The sequence below is a fragment of the Passer montanus genome, unplaced genomic scaffold (assembly GCF_014805655.1).
Source record: "Passer montanus isolate IOZ18808 unplaced genomic scaffold, ASM1480565v1 scaffold4, whole genome shotgun sequence".
Lineage (NCBI taxonomy): Eukaryota > Metazoa > Chordata > Aves > Passeriformes > Passeridae > Passer > Passer montanus.
The window spans coordinates 16280257-16304724 of record NW_024368818.1 but is presented as its reverse complement, the minus strand read 5'-3'; the positions used below and the strand labels follow the sequence as shown (position 1 = coordinate 16304724).

At 40.0% G+C, this 24468-nt stretch overlaps 1 protein-coding gene across 4 annotated transcripts; it reads right to left on the bottom strand.

Moving 5' to 3' along the window:
• Nucleotides 1–819: 819 nt before the first annotated feature.
• CCDC83 (coiled-coil domain containing 83) lies at nucleotides 820–24231 on the bottom strand. 4 transcript variants are annotated; one of them, XM_039718273.1, is made up of 12 exons: nucleotides 21253–24231; nucleotides 19059–19143; nucleotides 15722–15890; nucleotides 14927–15094; nucleotides 12085–12176; nucleotides 10851–10919; nucleotides 8120–8241; nucleotides 6907–6986; nucleotides 5250–5404; nucleotides 4135–4252; nucleotides 3078–3237; nucleotides 820–1567 (listed from the first exon to the last, which is right to left on the bottom strand). In XM_039718273.1, the coding sequence occupies exons 1-12, from the start codon at nucleotides 21336–21338 to the stop codon at nucleotides 1489–1491; spliced, it is 1383 nt and encodes a 460-aa protein (XP_039574207.1). In that variant the 5' UTR covers nucleotides 21339–24231; the 3' UTR covers nucleotides 820–1488. The 4 variants fall into 4 exon arrangements, with proteins under 4 accessions (XP_039574207.1, XP_039574209.1, XP_039574211.1 ...); XM_039718275.1 differs by lacking the exon at nucleotides 3078–3237 and having other exon boundaries at nucleotides 21253–24229; XM_039718277.1 differs by having other exon boundaries at nucleotides 820–3163; nucleotides 21253–24228.
• Nucleotides 24232–24468: the final 237 nt, after the last annotated feature.

Here is a 24468-nt window from a genome sequence, read left to right as displayed (position 1 = left end):
ATGTTTGAAGTCTGTCTTTGCATGACTTTTTGACATCAGAGGTTCCATTCAGCCAACTGCCAGAATAAGTCACAGAAGTTCCCAGCTGCCAAACAGCCCTTCAGCAAGAAAAAGGGACAGGGTGAAACCCTGCATTAGACAAAAAGTGCCCATTTCCAGAGCCTGACACAAATTTTGTAGCAACATAAATGAATTGCAACTTAAAGGCCATGACATAATTGAGATAAAGATTGTGGCAGAGAAATGAGAATTAAGTGCTAAAAACACTGGGAACGACAATAAATGCTGATGGGAGCAGAAGATTGACAAGATAATGTGAGGGGCAGTGAAAAAATGTGCTGAATACAGACAAAAGAGCAGTGCTAATGGCAGCATATGTAAACTGAGCAAGAGCTTGCTCCTTGGCCTGTTGTCAATCTCTTGACTTGACCTTTGGAGCTCTCACACGACAGTGGAGAGAGCAGAAACAGGCTTGACATCTTCCATTGAGTTTGCCCAACAAGAAAAATCTGTGAGACGCTGCTGTTTTCCAAGCTCAAACTGGAGAGCAAAGGGACTTAGCTGATTGTTCAGCTGCATCCTGGCTGGATCAGGAGAATGAGTGAGGAGGAGAAAACCCAGGGCAGGTTCCCTGAAGGTGTAACATTGCTGCCACCTACTCAGCACCTTTTTGTACTAGAAGGTTGAGTAATAGGATGAGAGATGGCCTCCCCAGGACAACTTCTAGATCAGTCTAGAAGTGAGTAAAACACATTTAATTATTTTCCTGCTTCTCTGATGATGAAATTTCCTGAAGCAAAGATCAAAAACGCTTGGAACAAAGAGACAACTTGCTTTAATTTCTGTGTGAGGTGATACAGCAAATGGGTACAGAGAAAGTGTTGGATGCAAGCATAGTACTTTGGATATCCAGCAGCTGCAGTACACAAGGAGCACTGGGGTCTTGGGTTTATTTTCATAGCATGGATCTCTGCTTTGTTCTTGGCAGTAACTGCTGAACTTCCCTGTGCCAGCTATAGCAATTGCCCAAGTACTGGAGTTTTTTAGAAAAGTGGTACTTGATAGAATTTTAGCTTGTTTTACTTTAATCACTAAGTGAGCAAAGATCCAACAGCATGTTAAATCCTAGTTTTCAGCATGGCTTAATGTTCAGTTGTCAACATATGGGAACATTTATTGGCATCTTGTTGGCGTGCTGGCGTCCTAAAACATTATGGTATTTGTGCGAGACTGCAGAATATGAGCTCTGAAATGTAGTATTGCAAAAAACATCCTTACTTTCACAGTTGACTCAAAATCCAAGGAAAAGCGTTTTTTTGGAGGAACATCCAGCTGCAAAACATCAGTGGCTAAAGATGCTAACACCAATAGATTCTCTGTTCTGTGCTTGTCACTGCTGTGTAACTTTTCAGTCCATTACCTTCTGCCTTGACCTTATTCTGGCAAACTCCTTTTAGCCCACAGAAGCAGTGTTTAATAACTTCTCACTCAGAAAGCAGCCAAACAAGAACAAATGCTGCAGAGCGAGTCTCTTAACCCTCCTTTCCCAAAACGTGCAGGTCTGAACCTGTGGAAAGATTGCTTTGTTATAAAACCTCGCTGCAGTGGAGGCTGCAGACCTCGTACAAACCAGACCAAAAGTGAAATCACCCCCATTCCCTGCAGCTCAGGCTGGGGAGAGCATACCAGCACAGCCAGACTATAAAGCAGGAGAAGCCAGTTGCTCAGAGGGGGTTCAAGCCAGCAGAGTGCTGAGGTAAGCAGCTCCTTTCATCACTGGAGTGGATACAGGCTCTCAGCACACCTCTCCCCATTGTGCTTTTTAGACATTCCATGGATTGATGTTTCTCAGTTCCAGCTCATGGACCTCAGTTCTATTAAAATAGTTTTTATTTCCATGCAACTGGAGTGATGTTTGTATTTCTTTAATTTTGAATTCCAGTGAATACTTGTTGGGCTTTTTCTTCCTGTTGAAACTGCAAATTTCTATGAGCTTTGTTCTAGTTAAACACATAACTAGCTCAGCTGAAGCTTAGATTTGATTGTAATTGTGGAGATACCAGGACCCTTGCTTGCATCCTAGAGTTGTCTTGTGCAACACTTAACACAGTAAAGAAAAAGTATTTCATAATGCTGGGAATACAAGGGTGACTCCCATAAGTTTGGTCCTGACTGGAATAGTGAACTCCAAGTGGGGCTTGGAAGCACTGGCTGTGCTGCCAGAAAGTGACTGATCAGCCCCCTGTTTTAGAACATGCTTCTCATTTCTCAGAGATTTTGCTAGTAACAAATTTATCAAATCCAGATGCCTTGGGCTGCAGACCCAGCTTTCTCCATATGAAAGCCCTGCAGTGGCCTTAATGCTAATCCTGTAGAAATCAAGGGGATTTGGGACACTTCACTAACTATGTTTTGCTGAAGGCTGTTGCTTCTGGCTTGTGCAGGCTGCCTGTGGCTTGTACCCTAATTAGCATGTTTGGGATTTCTTTTTAACTCCCTCTCAGCCATACAGGCTGTTATGGGAAAAGGCTAAACTGACTGGAGGAGGCAAGGATTCTTTTTTCCAGGGTGCAGGTTGATGTTGTCCTGCCATATGTCCTGCACATGGCGTTATGCATTATGGGCATAAGCCAAGAGAAGCCTATAGAAGGGCCATACATGTACACCACTAGAAAATGTAAATCTGCTCTGGGGAGTGGTGGGAAGGAGAGGCCTTTCTTTAACAGAAAAGCCATTCAGCATAAGCCACATTGTAATTCTGCATCTAAAGGAGAAGCTAAACTAATCACTGAGCAGAACTAATCTCTCTTTCAAGTCAGCCATTTCATGGGGCGTGCACTGCACTGAAAGCAAGGCAGGGGAGCTGAGGGGAGGCATCTCTTTGGCTGCACACACAGCCCAAGTACAGATCCCCATTCCATGGACACTCAAGAGATAGGAATCACCTCAGCCTTCACAGTCACTCCACTGGGTTACAGCAGGGGCACATCCAAACTCCCTTTACTGTTCACCACATGGCAGAGAAGTGAGTCAGTGTGAGGTGAGGTCTGCCTTTACCTGGAGTCTGCCACCTTTACCTGTCTGCTTGTGATCCCAGCCTTGGAGGAGCTTGGTCAGTGGAGCCCAGAGACCAGTGGGACTCACCTGCAGCCCAAGGAGACACCTGCTGGGCAGGAACAGCTGAGCGTGCTTGGAAAACCAAAAGCGTTTGCACTGAAGTACAGTTACATTGAGATACTGCACAGAGATAGAGGTTGTTTAAAAAGTAAATATTTTAAAAAAACTTTTATTCCAAACAGCTGATTATCTTGTCAAGGGTTTAAATTGATTATTCAATGCTGTCACAAGTTTCTAATGAGGAAATGCATGGGTCAGAGCCCACATGTGGGAAGGACCTGTTGTGTGCTGCTGAGAGTGTCCAGAGGGAGCCCCCCACTGCATCAGTGCACTAAGATATATGTTCAAATAGACCAGCCACAAACCAAGGATATGGGCTTACACAATATATTTGGCCAATTCTAAACAAACAAAATATTTAAGACCTTAGTGATTTTTATGCTGGTTTTAAATAGGTTTTAAATTAATTTTTGTTTATTTCAGTGTATTTAAGTAGGGGTCTTGTGGAGACAGATAAAAAAGCATTCAGACACTCAATTTATAGCAATAGTTGGATTATGCTTGCAAAAATTAATTCTGCATTATGTATTTTGTAACAGTTCTGTGTTTTATGGCAGCCTGCATTTACCCATTCACTGTCTGATCAAGAGGGAATTCCACATCTGCAAGTAGTGACCACACAAACTAAATATTAGCTCAGATCTTTTAGTAGATAAATGCACTGCTATGTGGACTGAATACCTCAAAGAGCACACAAGACCTCTCTCAGTGGTAAGGAAAGGAACCTTTCAATTAGCCTCTGCACACAGACATTACCTCTCATGAAACTTATAATCATGATTCAGGCATTCTAAAATAGTTTCCTCAAAGCCCCATGCCACACAGAAGAGAGCAAATATTTAATTAACTGAGAATGTTACATTTCTGTGCAAACAGCACAGCTTGTCTAGTTTTCATCAACATTTTCCTTAAATAAGGCCTTGATCATCTTAGCTGTGATATGCCCATCTGATTTACCAACAGTATCCTTTTCTCTGTGGCTCCAGCTTGGCATTTCTTCTGGCTCCTTACAAGCAGGCACAGCTTTTCCAACCACGAGCAGCTTTCTCTTCAGAGGTCCCAGTTTTGAGTATGCCTTAAGAAGAAAGAATATGGTCCTTGCAATTTCATAGAAAAGCAACCATTCTTCAAAAAACCCCAAACACCACCACCAAAACCAGCAACTTTTGTTTTTAAAGCAACTGTAGAGTTGCTGCTCTGGAGCTGTGTTTGGTAATGTCAGTAATAATGGGCTTCTTTTGCAAGCCAACTCGTTTTAGGAGGCTACAGCCCTGCTGCCCTCTTCTTCTCTGTGTTTTTACCAGTATCACCTTTTCTATAAACTAACTTCTAATCTCAAACTCAGTTCTTTGAGAAGAATTAAACTAATGCAACAGCTCACTCCTTCCAAAAAGAGAGAGGTCCAAGCCCAGCCATGTGCTTTTGCCACATCTGCACTGGCTCTGGTCTACTCCAAACCTCTGAATCTACTCTGTTGACCAACCCAACAGAAAGTAGTTCAGGAGGAGAAAGAAAAGGAATGGTTTTCATCTGGGCTAGAGTTCATCAGCTACAGGAAAGGCCAATGTGCACTGTTTCCTCAACCCCATCGTTTGCACCCAGGAACACCTTCATCCTGGCTTTCTGTTGAAGGAATATTGATCCTTTAATGCTACTGTGCAACACAGATTCTAAAGGACCTGTTCATTGCCATCCAAGCCATCTCTCATTAGTTGACATTCAGAATTCTTTCTAGGGGAATTTCACCCTGACACTCCATGGGATGATTCCTAGGACACCATTCCATTGGCAAAACACGTGCCTCATGGTATCAGAGATGCCTGAAAACATCCAACACATCCACGTGAGGTCTGTAGGATACAGAACCTGTGCTCTTTTGGCCCAGCATTTGAAGGACATGGACCTAACTGTCCCAAACAGCATGAGAAGACTACAGTCCATCTGAATTGCCCAGCAGGTAAAGGACATTGGATGTCATATCACCACTGGAAACAGAAGGGTCCTGACAGTAGCTCATGCTCCATACTGAAAGATGTTTGTGTCATGGAAGACCTGATAACTCTGACTCATACCTGGAACTCTTCTTCATCTTCATACAACAAGCTGTCTAGGGCTGGAGTGAAGAATTTTTTCCGTGATTTTTCATCACTGTCTGGAGGCTTCTTATAATCTGTTTTAGCCCGAATCTTTGGAAATGCACTTCTGAGGCTCTTTCCATCTGTCTTTGCTTTATAAAGAGAAAAAAAAGGAAGTGTATGTAATAGTCAAGCCTTATAGAAGTCAGAATCAGTACCTGATAGGAGCATTGCCTGCAATCTTTAATATGGCTTAGCCCCTGTGATGCAAAGAACAGCTTGGTAGCATTTTTAATTGACAATTCAAGCCAAATGTTCATTTACATTGGGGTTTTTTTTGGTTTTTTTTTGTTCACAATTTTGGATCAAGATCCAGGGACTGAAATTGATTGGAAGTTAGAACTAATGGATCTGTAGGAGGGGGCAGGGATAAAATGAGCTTTTGTCAGTTCAACTTAAATCCTGCAGAGTCCTGAATAGTTAAAAATAATAAGAAAGGCAGCAAAGCTAAGTATAAACTTCTTCTATACCCATGTTTGTGTATCTATAGGAACATAACTACAAGTTCCTGAAACACAGTTTACTTACAACTCCCCTAAAGAGGTCACATCTGTAGCTGACTCATTCTCAGGATGACAGAGGATTTTGGACATGGACTGCCAAGTTACAGGTTTGGCTGTGACTGTGACCCAGCTTATTGGAACAAAGCCTTCTCCTCCACATAACTATTGCAAATGTCTAGCAAAGGCATTCAAAGTAAACATGTATTTAATACAGAAGTCTTTGTCAACACGTTTGCTGTTGCCCGATGATTTCAAAAGGCCCACCTATGGCTAGGACTGATCAGAACTTCAACAAACTACTTCATGTATCTATAACTGTATGACTTCCATTTTTCTAACATATCTCTTTAATTTTGTATTAAAGAAATATGTTAGAATCATCTTCTACTTTTTTCCATCCTCTTTCTTCTACTCACACAAAGATGTCAAAATAATTTTTGATACTTAGGAATCCACAGAGACTCTACTAAACAGATAAGTGCAGGCTCATGCTCCTTCTTGCCTAATGGTATATCCTTTCCCTAGCCACACCTACAAGAAGGGATGGAGATTCAGCCCAAAATTCAGTACTGCTTACCAAAATTTTCAGATCAGGTTGAGCTCCGTGTAGCTTAATCTGCTCTTGCTAGGGATTTAGTTATAATTCAACTCTGGTGTATTGGATGAATGACTGCAAAGTGCCTGTACACTAAAAGTGAAAGCCAACATGGAGTTTCAGAGTGTCCTCTCAGGGACAAGCTATAATGAAGTTATAGAAGTTATATGGATCAGTAAAGAACTGATTAAGGTATGATTCATATCTTCATAAAAGATGGCCAATCCTGTAAACGTATTCCAGGTTAGCTCTAGATGAGTAATCATATTCCACAATCTAAAACCAATTTAAATTTTAAAACTGTATTACAGATAGATTGTGATTTTGTCTCCTTATGCAAATTACAGTCTATCATGGCCGTGGTGGCTGCAATCAAGAGGGAAATAAAGTGTTCTCCATGTCAAACAGGTAATTTGAATAAAAAGTTTCAGAAATAAAAAGTCTGTAAATGTTCAGTAACTTAGCATTTCTTACAAGCTGCTGACATTTGCATTACCTGTATATTCTCTTTTTCCCCTTTTTATTTCATCCTTAGGAAGTTCTTGCAAGCCAGCTCCCTTTGTATGAAACAAATACCTATGGAGTAAAAAATATAAAGTGAAACCCATAACAGGGGTCTGAATTTGCTCTCTAAACTGTCCTGTGCAATGATTTGGGGTGAGGGAGAGGCCACCCTTTCTGAGAGCCACTGCTGCTTAACCACAAAGGCAGAACAGCGCAATGACCCAAAAATGCAATGGAGGCAGCCAGGTAGCTTAGTGGCTAATAAGCAATAAGCTGCTCTTTTATTCTTAGTGCCTTAGTTCAACTATGTCCATGAGACTAAAAGAAAACAAATATTATAGTCTTGGACTGTGGTCAGTCCAAGATTCAGACCACAGTTGGCAGCTCTCACTTCAAAGAAATCCAAAGTTTGGAAAGGAGAGAAAAATGGTCACTTCTTAAGACTTGAACTCTTTGTGCAATATGGCTAAAATGACTGAGCTGGGACTGGAAACTCAAGATGGATCTCTCATATTGTTGCATTGTGCTTTTGATACCATTAGTGTTGACATTTTGTAGCTAAATTAATCTTTCTCCAGGGAAAAAGTTAAATCATTTCAACACAAAAGAAGCTAATACTACAGACACATCTGCAGAGAGACATTTTCCAAGGTCTCTTCCTCTCTCAATGTCAGGTCATTTGTTTCACTCAAAACTGCAAACCTCCTATATATTTACAAATTAATCTTCACATCTTTAAACATTTTGCAAACAGTAAAGAAAAAATCTATTATTCAGCACTTAGTCTGAAAAGCTGGGGCTGAGAACATCTTTTGCAACCATCAATTGCAACACAACGAAATTATTCCCAAGCCTAAGTGATATAAAGTGAATACTGTTAGGTCTTAGTAGATTAATTAAGGACCCAGTTTCTTCCCTGAAATTCGGTACTTGAAAAGTCACAATGTTATTGTCATCCTTCAGAGATACTGCTCCCATGTATATTCAGTCAAACCCTGTCTTTCCTCAGCTAGGAAACCACCTTGGCTTTGATGTGGGAGAGCTCCTGTCTGCCCTCTAGCTCTAGAGGCAGACAGGAGCATTATCTTAAAAAAACAAAACCAAAAAAACCCCCAAAAAACAAGCCCCAAACAAACAAACAAACAAACAAACAACCTACTAAAAAAAAACCAAACCCTTCTGAGTCCATGAAAGCATTATTTTACCCTGATACTCCTAGTTGCTGAAGTTTGATATCAATCAATTTTGCCACTAAAGTGGTATTTTCTTCTTCCAGGAGCTGGACAGAAGCTTTCAAATCCCTTTCTTCCTTTCGGTAGATCTTAACCTTTTGACAATCAAAAAAAATAAAAGAAAATCTTAGAATTTTGGAAAGCTTTGGTAGCAACTATCTTACCAGTACATACCTAGGAGAAATGCAGCTGTATCAGCAAGATTGCACATTTGGTGGGGAAACATAGTGACACATCTTTAAACAAAAGGAAGGAGAGACTACTTATTTCACACCTTTATGACAACATTTTACTGTCACAGCACACGTGTGTCAATCACAGCACACATCTGGGCTATGTAACCCTGACAGCAAAACCTTCTTGTATAGTTAAACACGTCTGCCAGACAGGAGCTCTGGATTTTTATTTTTTGCTTTCACATCAGAGCTTTGAGAGAGGAAAAGCTTCTTTGCAGAGGTAAAGTCAGAGTCTTACTCAGCAAGTGATGTTTTCCTAATTCCTTCCTTCTTACCCAGAATTAGTGAACTTTTCAGTCCAAGTTACCCCAACATTTCTTCCCTCAGAGAGTGGTGGTGGGGCTCTGGAACAGGCTCCCCTGGGTCACAGCCCCAGGGCTGACAAAGCTCAAGGAGCATTTGGACAATGCTCTCAGTGGGGCTTCTCAGGACCAGGAGTTAGACTCAATGATCCTTGTGGGCCCCTTCCAGCTCAGGATGTTCTGTGGTTCTGTGACACTGGCTATGCCCAGGTACTATTTGCTTTTGGGCTGGTAATTACCCCTTATCACTGTGGAGATATACAGACCAAAGGATGCTGGTTATTCACTTCCCACAATTCCTCACACTTTTGCACAAGTATCAGCAAGTTCTTACCCCCTTCACTGGGGAGGGGAATGTATTCTGGGAAAGAACTTCCCAGAAAGCTTAGCCATATGCACGTGTTCAAGAGAAGTACCAAGCTATCTGAAAGCGTCCATTCTCATCAAAACCAAATTAACCCAGCTACAATCATCCAAATTTGCAGTTAAAACTAGTTCCAGCTTCTCCCAAGGATTAAAAAGGTGAAAATGACCAGTAACAGGATGTGGCTTGGCACAGTGAGGTGATGCAGCTTTGCACCATCTTGGTGTGACACAGTAACCATGGAAATATGTGACTGAAGTCTCCAAATCTGTTTTAATTTTGGAGGTAACTAATCTAGAGCTATTTTGGTAAGTCATTTTTCAGTTCAGTGGCCAAACTTAAATTAAAAAAAAAAAGAACTGAGACAAAACTAAAATTTTTGGTTTATCACCCCCAAAGGAAATACTGAAACAGTCTGTCAGCTACATATAAACATTAGTCTGAGAGAAAATATTTCATGCATGTAAGAAAAGCAGAGAAAATGAATGGGTGAATTCAGAGGACTGGAGAAGTTAGTGATAATAGTTTTGTTTTTCCCCCAAATTTCAAAGCAGTAATTCATAACATAGGAAAGTAGCAACTTAGGAAAGTAACTCATAACATAGGAAACTTCTACTTGAGAGGAAAGAAATCCAAATCCCTGAGCTCTGAGGTGAGGGCCTGTCAGGACATAAGAGTACTCCAAAGTGCTCTCTTGTTGGCACTGCTAATGTGTGCAAAAACTGTTCAGTGAGACAGGGAGAAGGGAAGAGAATTCATACTCATTCAGTGATGGGATGTGTAGATTTGAGCCTGTTTGTTTATACAGAATAAAACATTAATTCTTTCACATTTCTTTCCCCTACCCTCATTGCTTCAGAAGTTGTGGTTTGGACACCCTTCCTGGAAAGTTAAAGATGCATGCTCAGAGCTCATTAAGGGGAAGAAGGAAAGCTGTGTCCCTGCATACTGGCAAGTACCTTAAATTAGTAACTAAAATGAAGAACCTCTGCCAGGTTTGTTGATGTGGCATGGAAAAGTAAGAAGTACATTTATTAACTTTCCAAACAGTTTTACTCAGTTCTCAAATGTGAGGCTGTACAAGTGAGGAAAGGCATTTCAGCCACCAATCTCATGCTTAGATTTGATTGAAACAAAGAACCTATATTGACTGGAATAAATAAAATCAAACTTTCACTATGGAAAAAATTAGTTTCCTAAATAGGGCACAAAAATATTTTCTTGTCAAGAAAATTACAGCTATCTAATATATAGTTCTAAATTATCATTAAAGGTCAGTATAAAAGCTATCAAGCAATTAATTACAACCATATATGATTTTGATTTTTCTCTCTTCAGTGTAGAGTCCCCATGGTTTCTTTATGACCTTCCATTTAATGTCATCTCAAGCCATTTCTCAGAACATGTTTCAACATCCATATCCATTTTCTTTCAATACAGCAGCACTAGAACTTTAATGCAATTCAAACCTCCCCTCTTCAGCTACTCACCTGGTCGATCCTTTATAGCATCCCAATCGCCACAGATAAAAATCCTTAATTGTATGGAACATTACACTCCTTCATGTAACAGCTTGGGCAGAAAAGGGGGTCCTCCATTTGTGAAAGCAGATGTTCACCTCTTACCTTTATTCACCACATTGCACTGCTTTCTGCTCAGGATTACAGATTAATTACTGGAAAATTGCTCTCCTTTGCCAACAGAAGTCTCCTGAGGCCCATGACTGGAAACAATTCTGACCACAGCCACAGTATTTCAAACATAAACTGCTGTGATAAACTGCAGGCAAGCGATCCTCTTACCTCTTCTTTGAGCCACTCATTCTCCTCAATCTCTCTGCGACAGTCTTTGTCTAAGTATCCCACAGCATTCTGAGAAAACACAATTTAAGATAATCTCATCGGAGAGCAACACTTTGACAGTCCTGCACACTATAAAGAAGAACTGTCTGCTCTTTAGCAGGAAATAATTAAGACACATCCACACAACAGACTGTAGCATCCCCTGAGGGATTACAAGGGGATTTAGTTCACAAGGCCAGATGTTCCTCCTCTATCATCCTGCCTAGGGTAGATTATATGTCAAGCAATTTACCAATATTTTTTCATTTCCCATATTAAAATAGGACATTTCCTTTCTATGTTCCCAGTACTGCTCAAGTCTTACTGCTTTCAGAAAATCAAACCTTCAACTATTAAGGACCCCAAGTAAAATCCCAAATGAGACTGGGATTTTATGTTCCCAGTACTGCTCTACAACAAGTGACGTAAGCATGTAGAGGTCTGTGCTAATGACCCAAGACTACGATTTAATTATTGATGTCAGTAAAACGGAAAAGAAGAAGTGGGAGGGAAGATGCCCCTGCAGATCACCATAAACACAGTCCTCCTGGATTATGTTCTCACATGACTGGAAATTCCAGCACTGAAGTCAGGGAATTTAAACACCTAATGGGCCTAGTGGTTTGTACTGAAGTATGCTTTGCATTGAAAGTAAGAAGTTGCCACTAGAGCTATTTGTAAACCATGTTTTCAAACCAGAGCTGGCAGAGATGACAAAATCATAGTGAATCAATAAACCTATGTTGTCCTGAGACTGCACTATTATGGCATTTAAAAAATGCTGTACTTTACAAGTAAAGTGAAACCTTTTTTTTTTCAAATTGATGTATATTATCATGCAATCTCTTTGTATGTTACTGCTTATTGAAGTCTGTGTAAATGTCAAAATCAAGGCCATGGCAAAAGCAACATGTTCTCAAACAAGCCTTGTCAGTGCATGGTGCCCCAGTTTCCCGTGCCTTGTTTGTAAAATGCCCTCACATCTACCCATTGTTATTCTGGTGGAAAGGAAAAAAAAGGTACACATATGTATAGCAATAACCAAATCCATATGTATCAGGATTTCCATGTTATTTTGCTTTCAATTTAATCGAAAAGTTTGAAGTCTTAACATGAGTTCAATAATTAATAATCCAGAGTGCATATTTCCCAACTATAACGTGGTTAGCAGTTTTTAAAAAAAGCAAAAGAATACCTTAAGAGCTTCTTCACTGAGTAATTTCATGTGCCTGTCAAACAGTTTCTGATTTTCTTCTTTCACAACTTCCAAAGCTTCTTTATAATATTCTTCAAAACAAAAAACCAGGGAAATCAGAAATCATTATTTGCCATCATTTTTTTCCTGATAACAGATAGATAACTGACATGTCATTACTAAACTGCAGCTTATCAGTGAGTGTTGCCTGCACAGATGCTCCACAGAAAAGGATTCGAATATCCTTTTCCAAAGAAATTGCCCTTCTAAACCCAAAGAACAGTAGTGTTAACTACAAAATTAGAAATTGGAAGTGGCTTACACACTTCTGTTCACAACTGCAACAGCAATCAATTCACTGCTAAATGAGCAGTGATCTAAGCAATTCTCTGCTAAAATATTGGCACCTTAACATTAAATTTTGTCTCTATCAAGAGCAGAGCTCCTGGAGCCATATGAGAGATTTGCTTAGAATTTTATTTTTTTTTGACATAGAAGCATATTGGATCTCCTTATCCACATTAAGTTTTTTCAGACAGTTATAATGTGCCTAATAAATTTTCTGACTTATCTAAGGCTCAAAGGTTCTAATTTGACAGCAGGACAAAATGGAGAATGTGGCAATTGCCACAATGATTTGCTTCTATTATTACTTGTGGTCATTATTTAGAAAGTGTGTCTTACATTGAACTGAATAGGTTTGGCTTCATGTTCTAGTAATTTTCTATTTAATTATTTCATTCCTCCCTTCAGTTCTTTTGTTTTGGCTCTTCTAAATAGCTCACTTCTGCTTGATATTTCCTCCTTCTGAAGGAATGAATGAGATTGCAGTAATTTTCTGTGAAGGAAGGCAGAGCACACTTGTTCCAAAGGATTGAAATTCAGTCTTTCACTGCATTTGTGTTGCAGACAGCCTATTTCTGATCTAGCTGTAAACAAATATCTGCTCATGGATGCACTGTGGAGTCAAAGGCAGTCAAATATGAAAGGTGTATTAGTAGTGCATTAATTATTAATTTAACACTGTGGAAGCTGGACTCCACCATCTAGACTTGGCAGAATGAAAATTAAGTACTTCCATACTATAATGAATTCACTCTTCCATTATTTCAGAAAGCTAAATAACCTGAGTAGTACTTGAAGAATGAAAAAGGAGAAACTGTGTGTCTGAACAGTTCCTAAAGAGGCTGTCTTCTCTAATCTTCTCACTGCAACACTTTTCCCCACACATCACCTGAATGTGTGGCTCTCTTTTGCTTCCACTCCTCTCCTGCTGTTTTGCTTAAAATGTCACCACCAGAAAACATGAACTGTGCCAGTTCCAAGCCCTTCAGTGGTAGACACAGACAGAAACCTGTTCACCTATGCTTATTCTCTAAGGCTGTTAAACATTCAAGGTGTGCACAAGCCAAATTTGTTGCTGCCTTGCTCTGAAAGCTTGATAGATTTCTGCTGGAAGGCTGTACTCCCCAGACACTTTCTAGGTTCAGTTTTAGGGAGTTAAGCAAATTAGTATGGTGAACATCCAGTACTGTCAGCATCACTTTCTAGTGTGTTATGTAGGCCATTTACACATGTACCACCATAACATGACTTTCAATAAACACGCCATGAATTTTTGTCAAACCACGACACTCTGTACCCTGTGGCACGCAGGAGATCAGACTGTCCCTACTGGCATTCTGCATAAAAGCCTATTATCTTTTTCACTTCATATTTCAGCAGCTATATAGCGAAGTTCTAAATCAATTAAGAACATGGATAATGAGTAATGAAAAAACCCCAACCTCTCCTGAGTACAGACGTGGATATCTGACAAGCTATCTGGAAATGTAGAAATCACACAGCAGATCTTAATGGTGGTAAAATATGTTTTGAGAGACAAAAAGATAGCTGGCTGGCTCTTATTCACAGTAGCTGATGCCTGGTAATGGCTGGCACAGAATATACAGAGACCCTTAGAGCAGTGTCACTGCCTGTTACTACCAGCTGCTTGGCTGCGGTCACGCATACTGAGAGGGACATAAAGAAAGAAAAGCAGGACATCCTTCTCCTGTTGGAAACATGAGTTATGTAACAGCAAAATATTTAAATTATTTTAAAATAATGCAGTAATAAAGAAACCTTTGTAAAGCACTCAGCACCACAATATATAAGTTCTTATTTCCACTGCTGTGACAGTGCTGAAACAGTTCTCGGTACGTGTCTGTATGGGTGATTTTGCAGGGCCTCACACTGTGCAGCTAGGAGGGAAGGCCCAGAGCGCTGGCTAAAGAGCTCCCTCTAGTCCTGCATGTAAACCAGCACACTCCACAGAAAAGACTGTTCCAAGAATGAGCTCATACTACTTTCCTGTCAAAGGAGCTTTCAATATGTGAAGTGCTTGTAGATGATGAGAACTAACAGCAGCAGAGTCAACATTTTCAAGTATGACTGCTAAGGGAGCCCTCTGTGTAGGTGACCTAAATATGTGTAGACTTATTTTTACAAAAAAACTGCTATCCTTCTCAGTAACATTTTTTTTAAATGGGTCGCTTGTGTTTTACAAGAAAACTGTCAAAGGACCAGCTTATCAGTTTCTTGAAGTGTCATAATTTCTCTAAACTTTATCAATTTATTTAATAAAGGAACTTTTACAGAGAGAGAAATAAAGAAAGGGAGTCCTTATATTTTTCAGGATTATGCAGTCCATCTTAGGTGCACTTAGAAAAGTTCATGCAAATTACCAGAAAAGTTGATACAAGTTACTAGAGCTTGATATAAAATTAATTTTATCATTTAATTCCTGCAAGCAATATGCAAAGACCCTGTAAGACTTGCATTATATCAGCTGTAAACTGACCTTCAGTTCTTTCAAGTTCATATTTGACATCAGCAATGTCTTTTTCCAGACTGCTAATCCTCTCAGCATGTATTTTACTTCCAACATTTTTGTACTCCAACCAATAATCTCTCTCACGCTGCTTTTCTGCAATTCTTTTCTTAGTTTCTTCAATTTGGGAGCGCAGATCTATTAAAATAAGAATGTCAAAAGACAAGTTCATTACTGATTTATTGAACTGCTAATTCTTAAAATGTCAACTTGTTTAAGAAAGGTGCTTTCACAGGGAATGGAAAAGGAAGGGGGATTCTTCCACATTATAAGTACATTGCAACCTGAGGGCCTTACATAGTTTCAAGGGCCAGCATCATTCTGAAAACAGCTTGGTCTTATTCTTCCAAAGAGAGACAACTGTTCTCACCAAAATGTTGTAACCAAGGTCACATGTCTCCCACAGAGAATCACAGGGATGGCAGCCAGAATTTTCAACACTCAAAACTGGTCTTTTTTCCTGCCATCAATACGTTTTTGTTTTTTATCTTCAGTAGAGGCAGTGATTAGGCCCTTCATGAGTTTCAAAAAAGAGGAAGCTTCTGCACTTGCACAATACTATACATCACTTGGAAGGGACATATTATTTTATAAGTCCTCCACAATCTCACACTAAATTGAGAGAGCCCAGTTTTGGCTGAGGAATAGTTTTATATTTTTAACACAACAAAGAAGTTGAATCTCCACTTAAATTGCAGAACAACAACATGTACTCAATCCCAAGTGTGTAAACTGCAAACCACGCTTCCCCAACGTACAACATACCTTGAAGAAGTTGTTCCTTGTCCTTCACAAACTGAAAAACTGCTTTCAGTGACTCTTCCACATCATCCCTGGTTACAACCTCCTTCTCATCTCGTTTTTTCTCCTTTTCTTCTATTTGCCTTACTAAGCGCCTGATAAGCACCTTTTGTTCTTCCTTCAGAACAACATTCTAGAGAAAGAAGACATAGCTGATATTAAAATGTTCTCTAAGTGACAAACTTAAGCAAAAAAAGTAAAATCTAGCCTAGTGCCAGATGAAATGCAAAAACACCCAGCTAAACACTTGTTATTCATATTCTGAAAGGTTAGAGCAGAAGGGAGAATTTGCAAGGCTCAGATATTTCCTCAGTAACGTCAAGACCACTGGAAGGAAATGAGAGACAAATTACAGCTGTACTTGGTACAGCCCACCAATAATCCTCCGTTGCCTGGAAAGAAAGGTGCTTGTAGATAATTTAATAATAATGTTGATATGTAGGAGCTATTTGCTTCATATCAACATTCTTCATGAGAATGTACCATTTTCATATAGAAAAATCATGAGACAGTCAGGTCACTTGCATCTAACCACAGAAAAGAGTCTTGTCAGAGTTGAAATTAGTAATGTGTCCTGATTCCACAACTGTGATCACAAGCCTTGGCCATGACCCTCTCTAGTGACACTCAGATTGTTTGAAATTACTGATTGTGTATGTTTGCTCCCACAGGATACCACAGAGGAGCAAACAAGTAGTAAGTTAGCAACACTTAGCAGGCAGTAGAAAGAGTCTCAAGCTTTCCTCACCTCTAGGATTAACTCTAAACCGCTCAGCAACTTTAAGCAGGAAATAAAGAATGGAGTTCAAAGCACTATCAAAACATGATTAAATTAAAACAGTAGCACTTCACCGATGCCTTAAAGTACCCTGCTCAATCCAAAATACGGACTCCTTGAAAGACCATGAACTAGCAGCGAACTGGGGGAATAACTGTAGAAAGATAGCCAGGGGTAAAATTAGAAGAAACTGGGAAGCTGTATTCACATCCTAAGAGGTTGTAGTGGTATAGAAATTAAAGAGTAAAATGCAGCTGCCACTGCCTGAATGGAATGCAGCTGGCATGCTCAAAACCTATTCCATGATGATGCCTTACAATCTGCAACCACAGCCCCTGCTAAGGGGGATGGAACAGAGGGTGGAACAGAGTGGAGACGCTGTGGCCAGGCTGCGTAGAAATCTTTGCAGGGAGGGGAACTCAATGTCACTCTGTAACTGATGAACAGCTTATCACCTGTCAGCTAGAGGAGAGAAGATGAATGACTAGAGTCACTAAAGCTCCACCTAAACATAAAGAAATAGTATAAAAAGTAAGTCAGGATTGGGAAGAAGTTTAGGAAGTCCATCATAACTGCTGGAATCAGTCATAAGGCTGAACCTGTCTTCTCCCCCATAGGGATACCTACTGGGTTAGAAACCATGCTCTGTAAGCATTGAATACTTTAGATTAGAGCTTGTCTGTGTGTTGCTTTGAATATGTCTTTGCAGAAAGATACTATCACTGAAAATCCTCAAAACTTAATCTGTCACAACTTTATGTTAATAGAGAGCAGTATTCCATAAACGGTCAGTGTGAGCCCTTCACGGGCTGTCAGTAACACACTCAGACAAACTGGGGAGACCACTGAGGGGTCACAAAGTGGGGAGATCCACTGAGGGTCTCCCTTATGCTGTTGCTCTATGTCTCTGAACAAGGCAGTTGAACCACTCTCCAATCCAGCAGTATAACCAGAAGAGACATATGACCCAACAATAATCATAAAAGCCCTCAGATGCCTGCAGAAAAAAGAGCAATTGCCACTTCCAGTGATAGTCAAGCCACAAATGAAACACCACCCAGGCTTCAAGACTGAAAGAAGTACCACAGAAAGCTAAACAGCAGGATTCTTATAAAAGCAGGGCAAGCATCAGCATGGGAAGGACAGAGAGGCGTTGTTTCAATGTTTCACTGCTATGAAGTGCAGGCTGCAACATGATCCAGAATAAGGATTTTTTGAGCATTTTCACTTAATTTCAATAGGTGACTCTCTAATATCTATTTTCAAAGTTCACTGCTCACAGTTATCAGATGCCATATTATGGCTGTTTATATACAGCTCATATGCATGGTTCTTTAAAGTGCCACTCAGGTGAGATCAGTAGTTACATAACCTTGTTCTAAAAATTACCCAAAACAATTCTTAATCTATGAGTATGTCTTCATCAATCAGTGCCAGAAATCACAGCTAGTAAATAACATGATGGTCTTTCTCCTTTATTCAATTTTTATTGTAATTAAGTTTGCAGCAATAACTAGATTCTTACAAAAACCTGTGCAATTCCATTATTTCAGAAGTGATTCAAAGAAGCTCAGCTATTCTCAGTGCTTGATTAGGTCTGCTAATACTACTCACAAAAATTAAACTTATACCATTTATTCTTCATGCACTGGAATATTCAAGAATATTTGTAGGAGTGGTTAAAAGGTATATCTGAATGTACTGCAGTACCTACTCAAAGGAGGCATGCTTTCCTGTGCTTGCTGCAGAGAAAAATGCCAAAGAAGGGCAACAAAGTTGATAAAAGGACTAGAGCAGAAGTCTGATGTGGAGCAGCTGAGAATGTTTAGTCTGGAGAAAAGGAGGCTCAGGTGGCACCTTATCTCTCTACAACCACCTGGAATGACTTTGTAGCCAGGTGGAGGTTGGTCTCTCCTCCCATGTAACAAGTAACAAGGCAAGAGGAAAAGGAAATTGTGCCAAGTTTAGATTGGTATTAGGAAAAATTTCTTCACTGAAAGGGTGGTGAGGTATTGGAACAGGCTGCCCAGGAAAGTGGTGGAATTGCTATCCCTGGCAGTGTTCAAAAGACATGTGGATGTGGCACTTGTTGACCTGGTTTAGTGATGAACACAGTGGTGCTGGGTTAAACAGTTGGACTTGATAATCTGAGAAGTCTTTCCCATCCTTAACAATTCTGTGATTCCATTAAATATGTAGGTGGTTATAAGGATCTCTCGTGCATTGGAAAGCACCTGCACTGAACTCACTTCACCTTAATGCTCTGTCCAATTCTGTAATGTTCTACTCCTACAGCTTCTTTTTAGCATGTTATATTTAGGACATTTATGCTATATGTCAGATTTAATTCAGGTAACACTTTAACTTTCAGCACATAAAGTGACTCACTAACTTCAGTTTCATTGACTGTAACAAATTCACTGCAATAACTAATTTTAAAGTATGCAGTATTCGAATGGAAAGAATAAAACTGAATCTATGAGTAAGACTACCACAAATGAAATTTGTTGCATAGTCACTTACCTTTTTAATATTTTCTTTGATCTTTTCTTCCAATCCTTCCAGATGAAACAAAACCCGTGCAATTGCTGCTTCTTTTGCCGCAATGCTATGAAGAGAGAGTAAAGAAAGCGACAGTCTTACAAAAACATTAGAGAAAGGAATGCTATTTAAGCTAGATTAGATGTAAATACTACCAAAATGTTTATTTTCATATCACATTTCTTGACTCATTTGGGTAAGTACTACTGTCTGCTTATTACACAAAAAAGAAATTATTTCCCACATAGATGTGGGCCTGCATGTTAGCCTGGATTTCATACCCCTACAGAGCAGCAGACTCCCTGGTTGTACTGTTCCTGTGCAGCCTCCTGAGAGGCTGGAGCTGGTTTGCTCATTCTGCATGAGGCTTAGCTGACCTGTTACACAGGTCACTTCCAGGACAAGATTATTTGTGCTACAAAAAATATTACTCTAGTATGCTGTACCAGCATTCATTCATCATATGGGGCAATAGAGGCAAGTATTACAATTATCACAAATCTTTTATTCTTTTAACAGTTCTTCTTCCTTCAGTATTTACTTTGGGGGTTCGGGGTGCTTTTTTGTGGTTTTGGGAGTTTTTCCCCTTCTCTACTGCCTTCAGCTATTTTAAAAGAAGATAATTTATTTCCTGGTTAATTTGCTAAGTTTGGATCATTAAATCATGCAAATTCAGGTTACTAAATTTGCATCCTCTGGTGTCAGTGTGCTCCAAGTATTTTTCAGGTTTTCTACTAAGCAGGAGGATATTAGTTAGAGACTAGACCAGAGGTATAGGGATAGAGTGGTCATGGCCACAGCAAAAATACATCATAAGATCGTTGTTCCTAAGAAATGCTGAAACAGAACTTTAATGAACATGCAAAATAACTCCCTAGGAACAGTGACCATTCTTCAGTGCATGGAAATAAAAAACAAGAGTGGAAGTTAAATAAATACTACACACTTGATAAATCCTGAAGTGGAATGTGACAGCTATCCACTTGTATGATTATCCACCTTTGATCAGTCAAGTAATACAGAGAAGTTACAGATTACAGAGGTGAAGAGAAAGAAAGGGAGAGCAAGAGGGACAGAGAAGAGAGTGGGAGAAAGATAAAAACAGCAAGAATAGTTTTCTTCCCTCTTCCCCTACTGTTGCTGTAGAAACTACATATTCCATTTCAGTGAAGCACTTATTTCAATGGAAGACTGTCCAGACAAGTGAGTCATTTGCTTGGATATTAGCATATGCATAACAATTTTATCAGAAAGTGTTATAGGTTTTTTTTCTCAGCCCAGTAATACAGTTTCCTCATTCCTTCACAAAATAGGTGAGTTAGTTGTGCACTTTTCAGAAGGTATTTGTTTGTGATATGATTGACCTAAATCTAGGCTATTTCACTATGGAAAATTGTAAAATGAACCAGAACAATCCCACACAAACTCTGTAAACTAATACAAGATGTCACTGCCACTACAGGAGCGTACTTTTTAGTTTGCTTACTCCACTTTTCATTTCCCCACCAAGGCACTACTCCTTGCTCCCTAAATGCTGATAATTATTGGATATTGGGTGTTCCTGAGGTATTTCTCTTTCAATTTCTGCCTCTTAGATAAAAGTCATGAAGCTTACTTTTTCTCCTTTTAATCATTTACTCAAGAGACTAGAAATCAAATAAGTTGGACAGGTTTGTAACTGCTTCAGATATTTTCCCCTTGGCTCTTATTTTCTCTGTTTGATTTTAAGAGATCTTTAATTTATCCATCTCTTACTTTCAAAATACAAATTGTGCTCTGCTCTCAGCTGCACCAAGGAAGACAGCAAACTGTAGGTCTTGAGGTTCTGGCTAGTGACAACAAACCTCCGCGAACACCAAGGAATCCTAAAAAATACAGTCAAATGTGATCTTGAAACTTCAGCATATGCTGATCAAAAGCTTGCTACTAAGAGAAAAAATGTCAGGGTTTTTTGGTTTTAATATTTTTTCCAAAGTTATAGCCTAATGGCATAACATTTCTGACCCATTTAATTGCTTTCTTACAGCTACAGTTTAAAAAGTGTGCCTTTCTGAAATAGCCTCAAAACAATCAGCTCAGGTTCTAAATTGTGTAAGTTGTCTTTGTTATCTTGTTATCTGCTTCCTTTATTCACATATTGTATATGAGTGAAAAAGTTAAAATATATTAAACCTACTGATATTCTAGTAAGGCTTCGGGTAAATCTGATTCAGGCTCTTGATCTTGCTCTTCTGGTTTCTTCTTTTTCTTACTCTCTTCCATGGTTTTTTGGGGGTTTTTTTTGGTTTTTTTTTTATTTTTTTAATACTTGTGCTAGAAGTGAAGGAAAAAAATATAGAGATGAATCATTTACAAAACATTGTGTGTTCACTGGCGTTTGTCACTTGTGACAAGCTTGTAACAGTTCTGAAATAAAGTAAAACAAGTTGGTTTTTGACAGCAACAATCCTGCTCAGGGGTAGCACTCAGGCCCATGTCTACATATATATATCTATATATCTCTCTCTATATATACACATATCTATACATACACATATATATGTGTGTGTGTGTATACATATATATGTAATGTATATATATGTAATGTGCACCTGAGTAGATACAGTGTTCTCTATCACCAGTTACTTATTGCATCCCTTGCTACAGGTTGTCTTTTAATTCTTGCAAATCAAACCAGATGTTGCTCCTTTTCCAGTCCTTTGTTTCTTTATCATGCTTGTTTTATCAAGTCCACTTGTTCACTCTTTCTCTCTCCTTCTGTTCTCCTAGCACTATGAATATCTCCCTTTCACCACAACTCTGACACCAGTTTTCATTGTCAGAGCTGGAACAAAAGCACTTTCTGAGGGGATATGCATTTCAGCAATATTCCCTGGGCATGCTGTCACAACTACCAACCTCAGAATTCCACTGACAATGAACAGTTCTGCAATGGAACTGGTAGCATATATCACACAAAATAAAAAATGTCACAAGAAAGGGCACTTATGAAGATTCCTCGCTTTTAGCAGTCACATAATCCAATTTTCCAAACCGAAATAGTTTACATAATATAGAATGTTTTATTACTGCATGAGCAGTAATATTGTATATCACCTGGTTTTGTATTAAACTGCTTCTCTGAATTTGAATTCTGAATTTTACAATAATAGGTGAAATTGATAAAAACTTGTTCTGTGACTAAATACAGCAGGCTGGATACTTTTTCCTGTTAAAATGAGCACAAGTAAACAGGAAAAAATACAGTAAAAAACCACATAAGCAAGTAAGTGAAATCAATGTAATGAAGTGAAACTATTGGCAGATGCACTGCAACCCAAACACTGTCCTGTGCCTTCTCACCACACTCCCCATACCCTGAAGCAAGGCCATGTCACTTTTTGTCCTATTTCATATACAAACTTTGCAGTTTCCAGTTCAGTACAATATTTTTTCATTAAACTTCCAAAAATCCTAAAGACATGGCTGTTGCAAGACATGAGATAAATAAAAAGGGTTTAAAAGAAACCCAAACAAGCAAGTAATTAAGCAAAAAACCTCAGAGGCAGGAAGTTAGGTATTTTGTTCCTCCTAGACCCCTTTGAAATTTCCAAACCGAATGCTCAAGTGCAGGATACACTTGTTAAGAGTAAAAAAGAATCCATCACACTTCTTCAGTGCAGAATTAACTGGACTGCTACTGATTCCATTTCCACTTGAGCATTTATTTCACTGATTTTCCCCAGAAACTGAAGATCACTACAGCACTCCCTAAGGTTTTCTTTAAATTGCTTCTGTCCCTTTCACTAAATGGATAATCAGATTCCTTGCTTAAAACTGGATACAAACCAGAAAATTTTGAGTAGAAGTATTTTGAAAAAGCTTAGGGTGTTTGTTTTTTTTTAAACTACAGACTCAGATGAACTCCAGTGATATATTTATGAAATTGTTCCCAAGTAGAGTAGAACAAGAAAGCCTCCAAGCTACAAAAGGTGAAAGAACACATGCTACAATAAAGGATTTTGCAAACTATAGAAAATACTCACACATGAGAGAGAGAGGAACATATTTAAGGGGACTGAGGATTGACTGCACATTTGAAACCCACAGTACAATATTTAGAGATGGAAAGATCTATTTGTTCTCCCAAACAAAACTGTGAGGCTCTTGACTGATCCTCTTTATCAGCACCAGCACTATCTCAAGCAACAACTACACTGTTATTGCATCCTCAGAAGGAGCATGCAGTTTCCTGACACTGCAACCCAACTACAGTGACTTTCCAGACACTGTTTACAGAGACCACCTGTACAGCAGCTCACCACTCCCATGAGCCAAATCATTACCATTAACACCATCCAAACTAGCACTTGCACTCACATAATAATCTCCATATACTGAGCAGCTGCACTACCAGAAGCCTCCACTCCCAAAGTCCCCAACATTTATAGACTCACAGAATACACTGAGTTGGAAGGGTCCTGTCAGAATCATTGAGTCCAACTTCGGGCCCTATGCAGGACACTCCAAGAATCACACCATGTGCCTGACAGCATTGTCCAAACATGCCTTTAAATCAGCTTTAGGCTATCCATCCCTCAAATCCTCTCACTGGTTACTAGAGAGGAGATTGGTACCAGCCCCCTCCCGAGGAAGTTGCAGACTGCAATGAGGTCTCCCCTCAGTCCCCTTTTCTCCAGGCTGGACAGAACAATGACCTCAGCCACTCCTCATATGGCTTCCCCTTAGGACCCTTCACCATCCTCATGGCCCTCCTTTGGAAGCTCTCCAAGAGATTAATGTCTTTCCTGTGAGGTACAAAACTGCACAGAATATCCAAGGTGAGGCTGTCCCAGGGCAGAGCAGAGCAGGGCAATCCCCTCCCTAGCCTGGCTGGCCATGCTGTGCCTGATGCCCCCAGAACCCGCCTGGCCCTCCTGGCTGCCAGGGCACTGCTGGCTCATGTTCAGCTTGCCATCGACCAAGACCCCCATGTCCCTTTCCACTGGCTGCCGTCCAGCCTCTCACTCCCCATTCTGTCCCGGGGTTGCCCGTCCCAGGTGCAGAATACAGAAAATCTATTACCTCAGCCATGCTACAACATCGTATCCCCTTCCCAATCTCCAAAACAGGCTAACAATTCCCTCTGCCCTCAATCCGTCCCTGGCTAACACTTCCCCTGACATGTCCCTTACACTATTCCCCCCAGCCCCCTTCACCACCAGACCCCTCAATGGACAAAGCTGGGCCACCCCTCACCGAGGCCAGCGCCTCGCTGCCCGCAGGCACCAAATCGCGCTGGTGCTGTCACCCTGTGCCTCAGCCCCCCCGCCACCCCTTCCCGCCACCGCCGGAGAGCTCCGAGGCACCTCCCCCGGCCCTGCCCGCACCCCGACCCGCGTCCCCCCTCACG

Coding starts and splice junctions, on each gene's coding strand:
- CCDC83 (XM_039718273.1), bottom strand. CDS start 21,338: ATGGAAGAGAGTAAGAAAAAGAAGAAACCAGAAGAGCAAGATCAAGAG. Junction 19,144..21,252: donor GAAGCCTTACTAGAATATCA/GTAGGTTTAATA, acceptor CTCTCTTCATAG/CATTGCGGCAAAAGAAGCAG. Junction 8,242..10,850: donor ATGAGTGGCTCAAAGAAGAG/GTAAGAGGATCG, acceptor GATTGTCAAAAG/GTTAAGATCTACCGAAAGGA.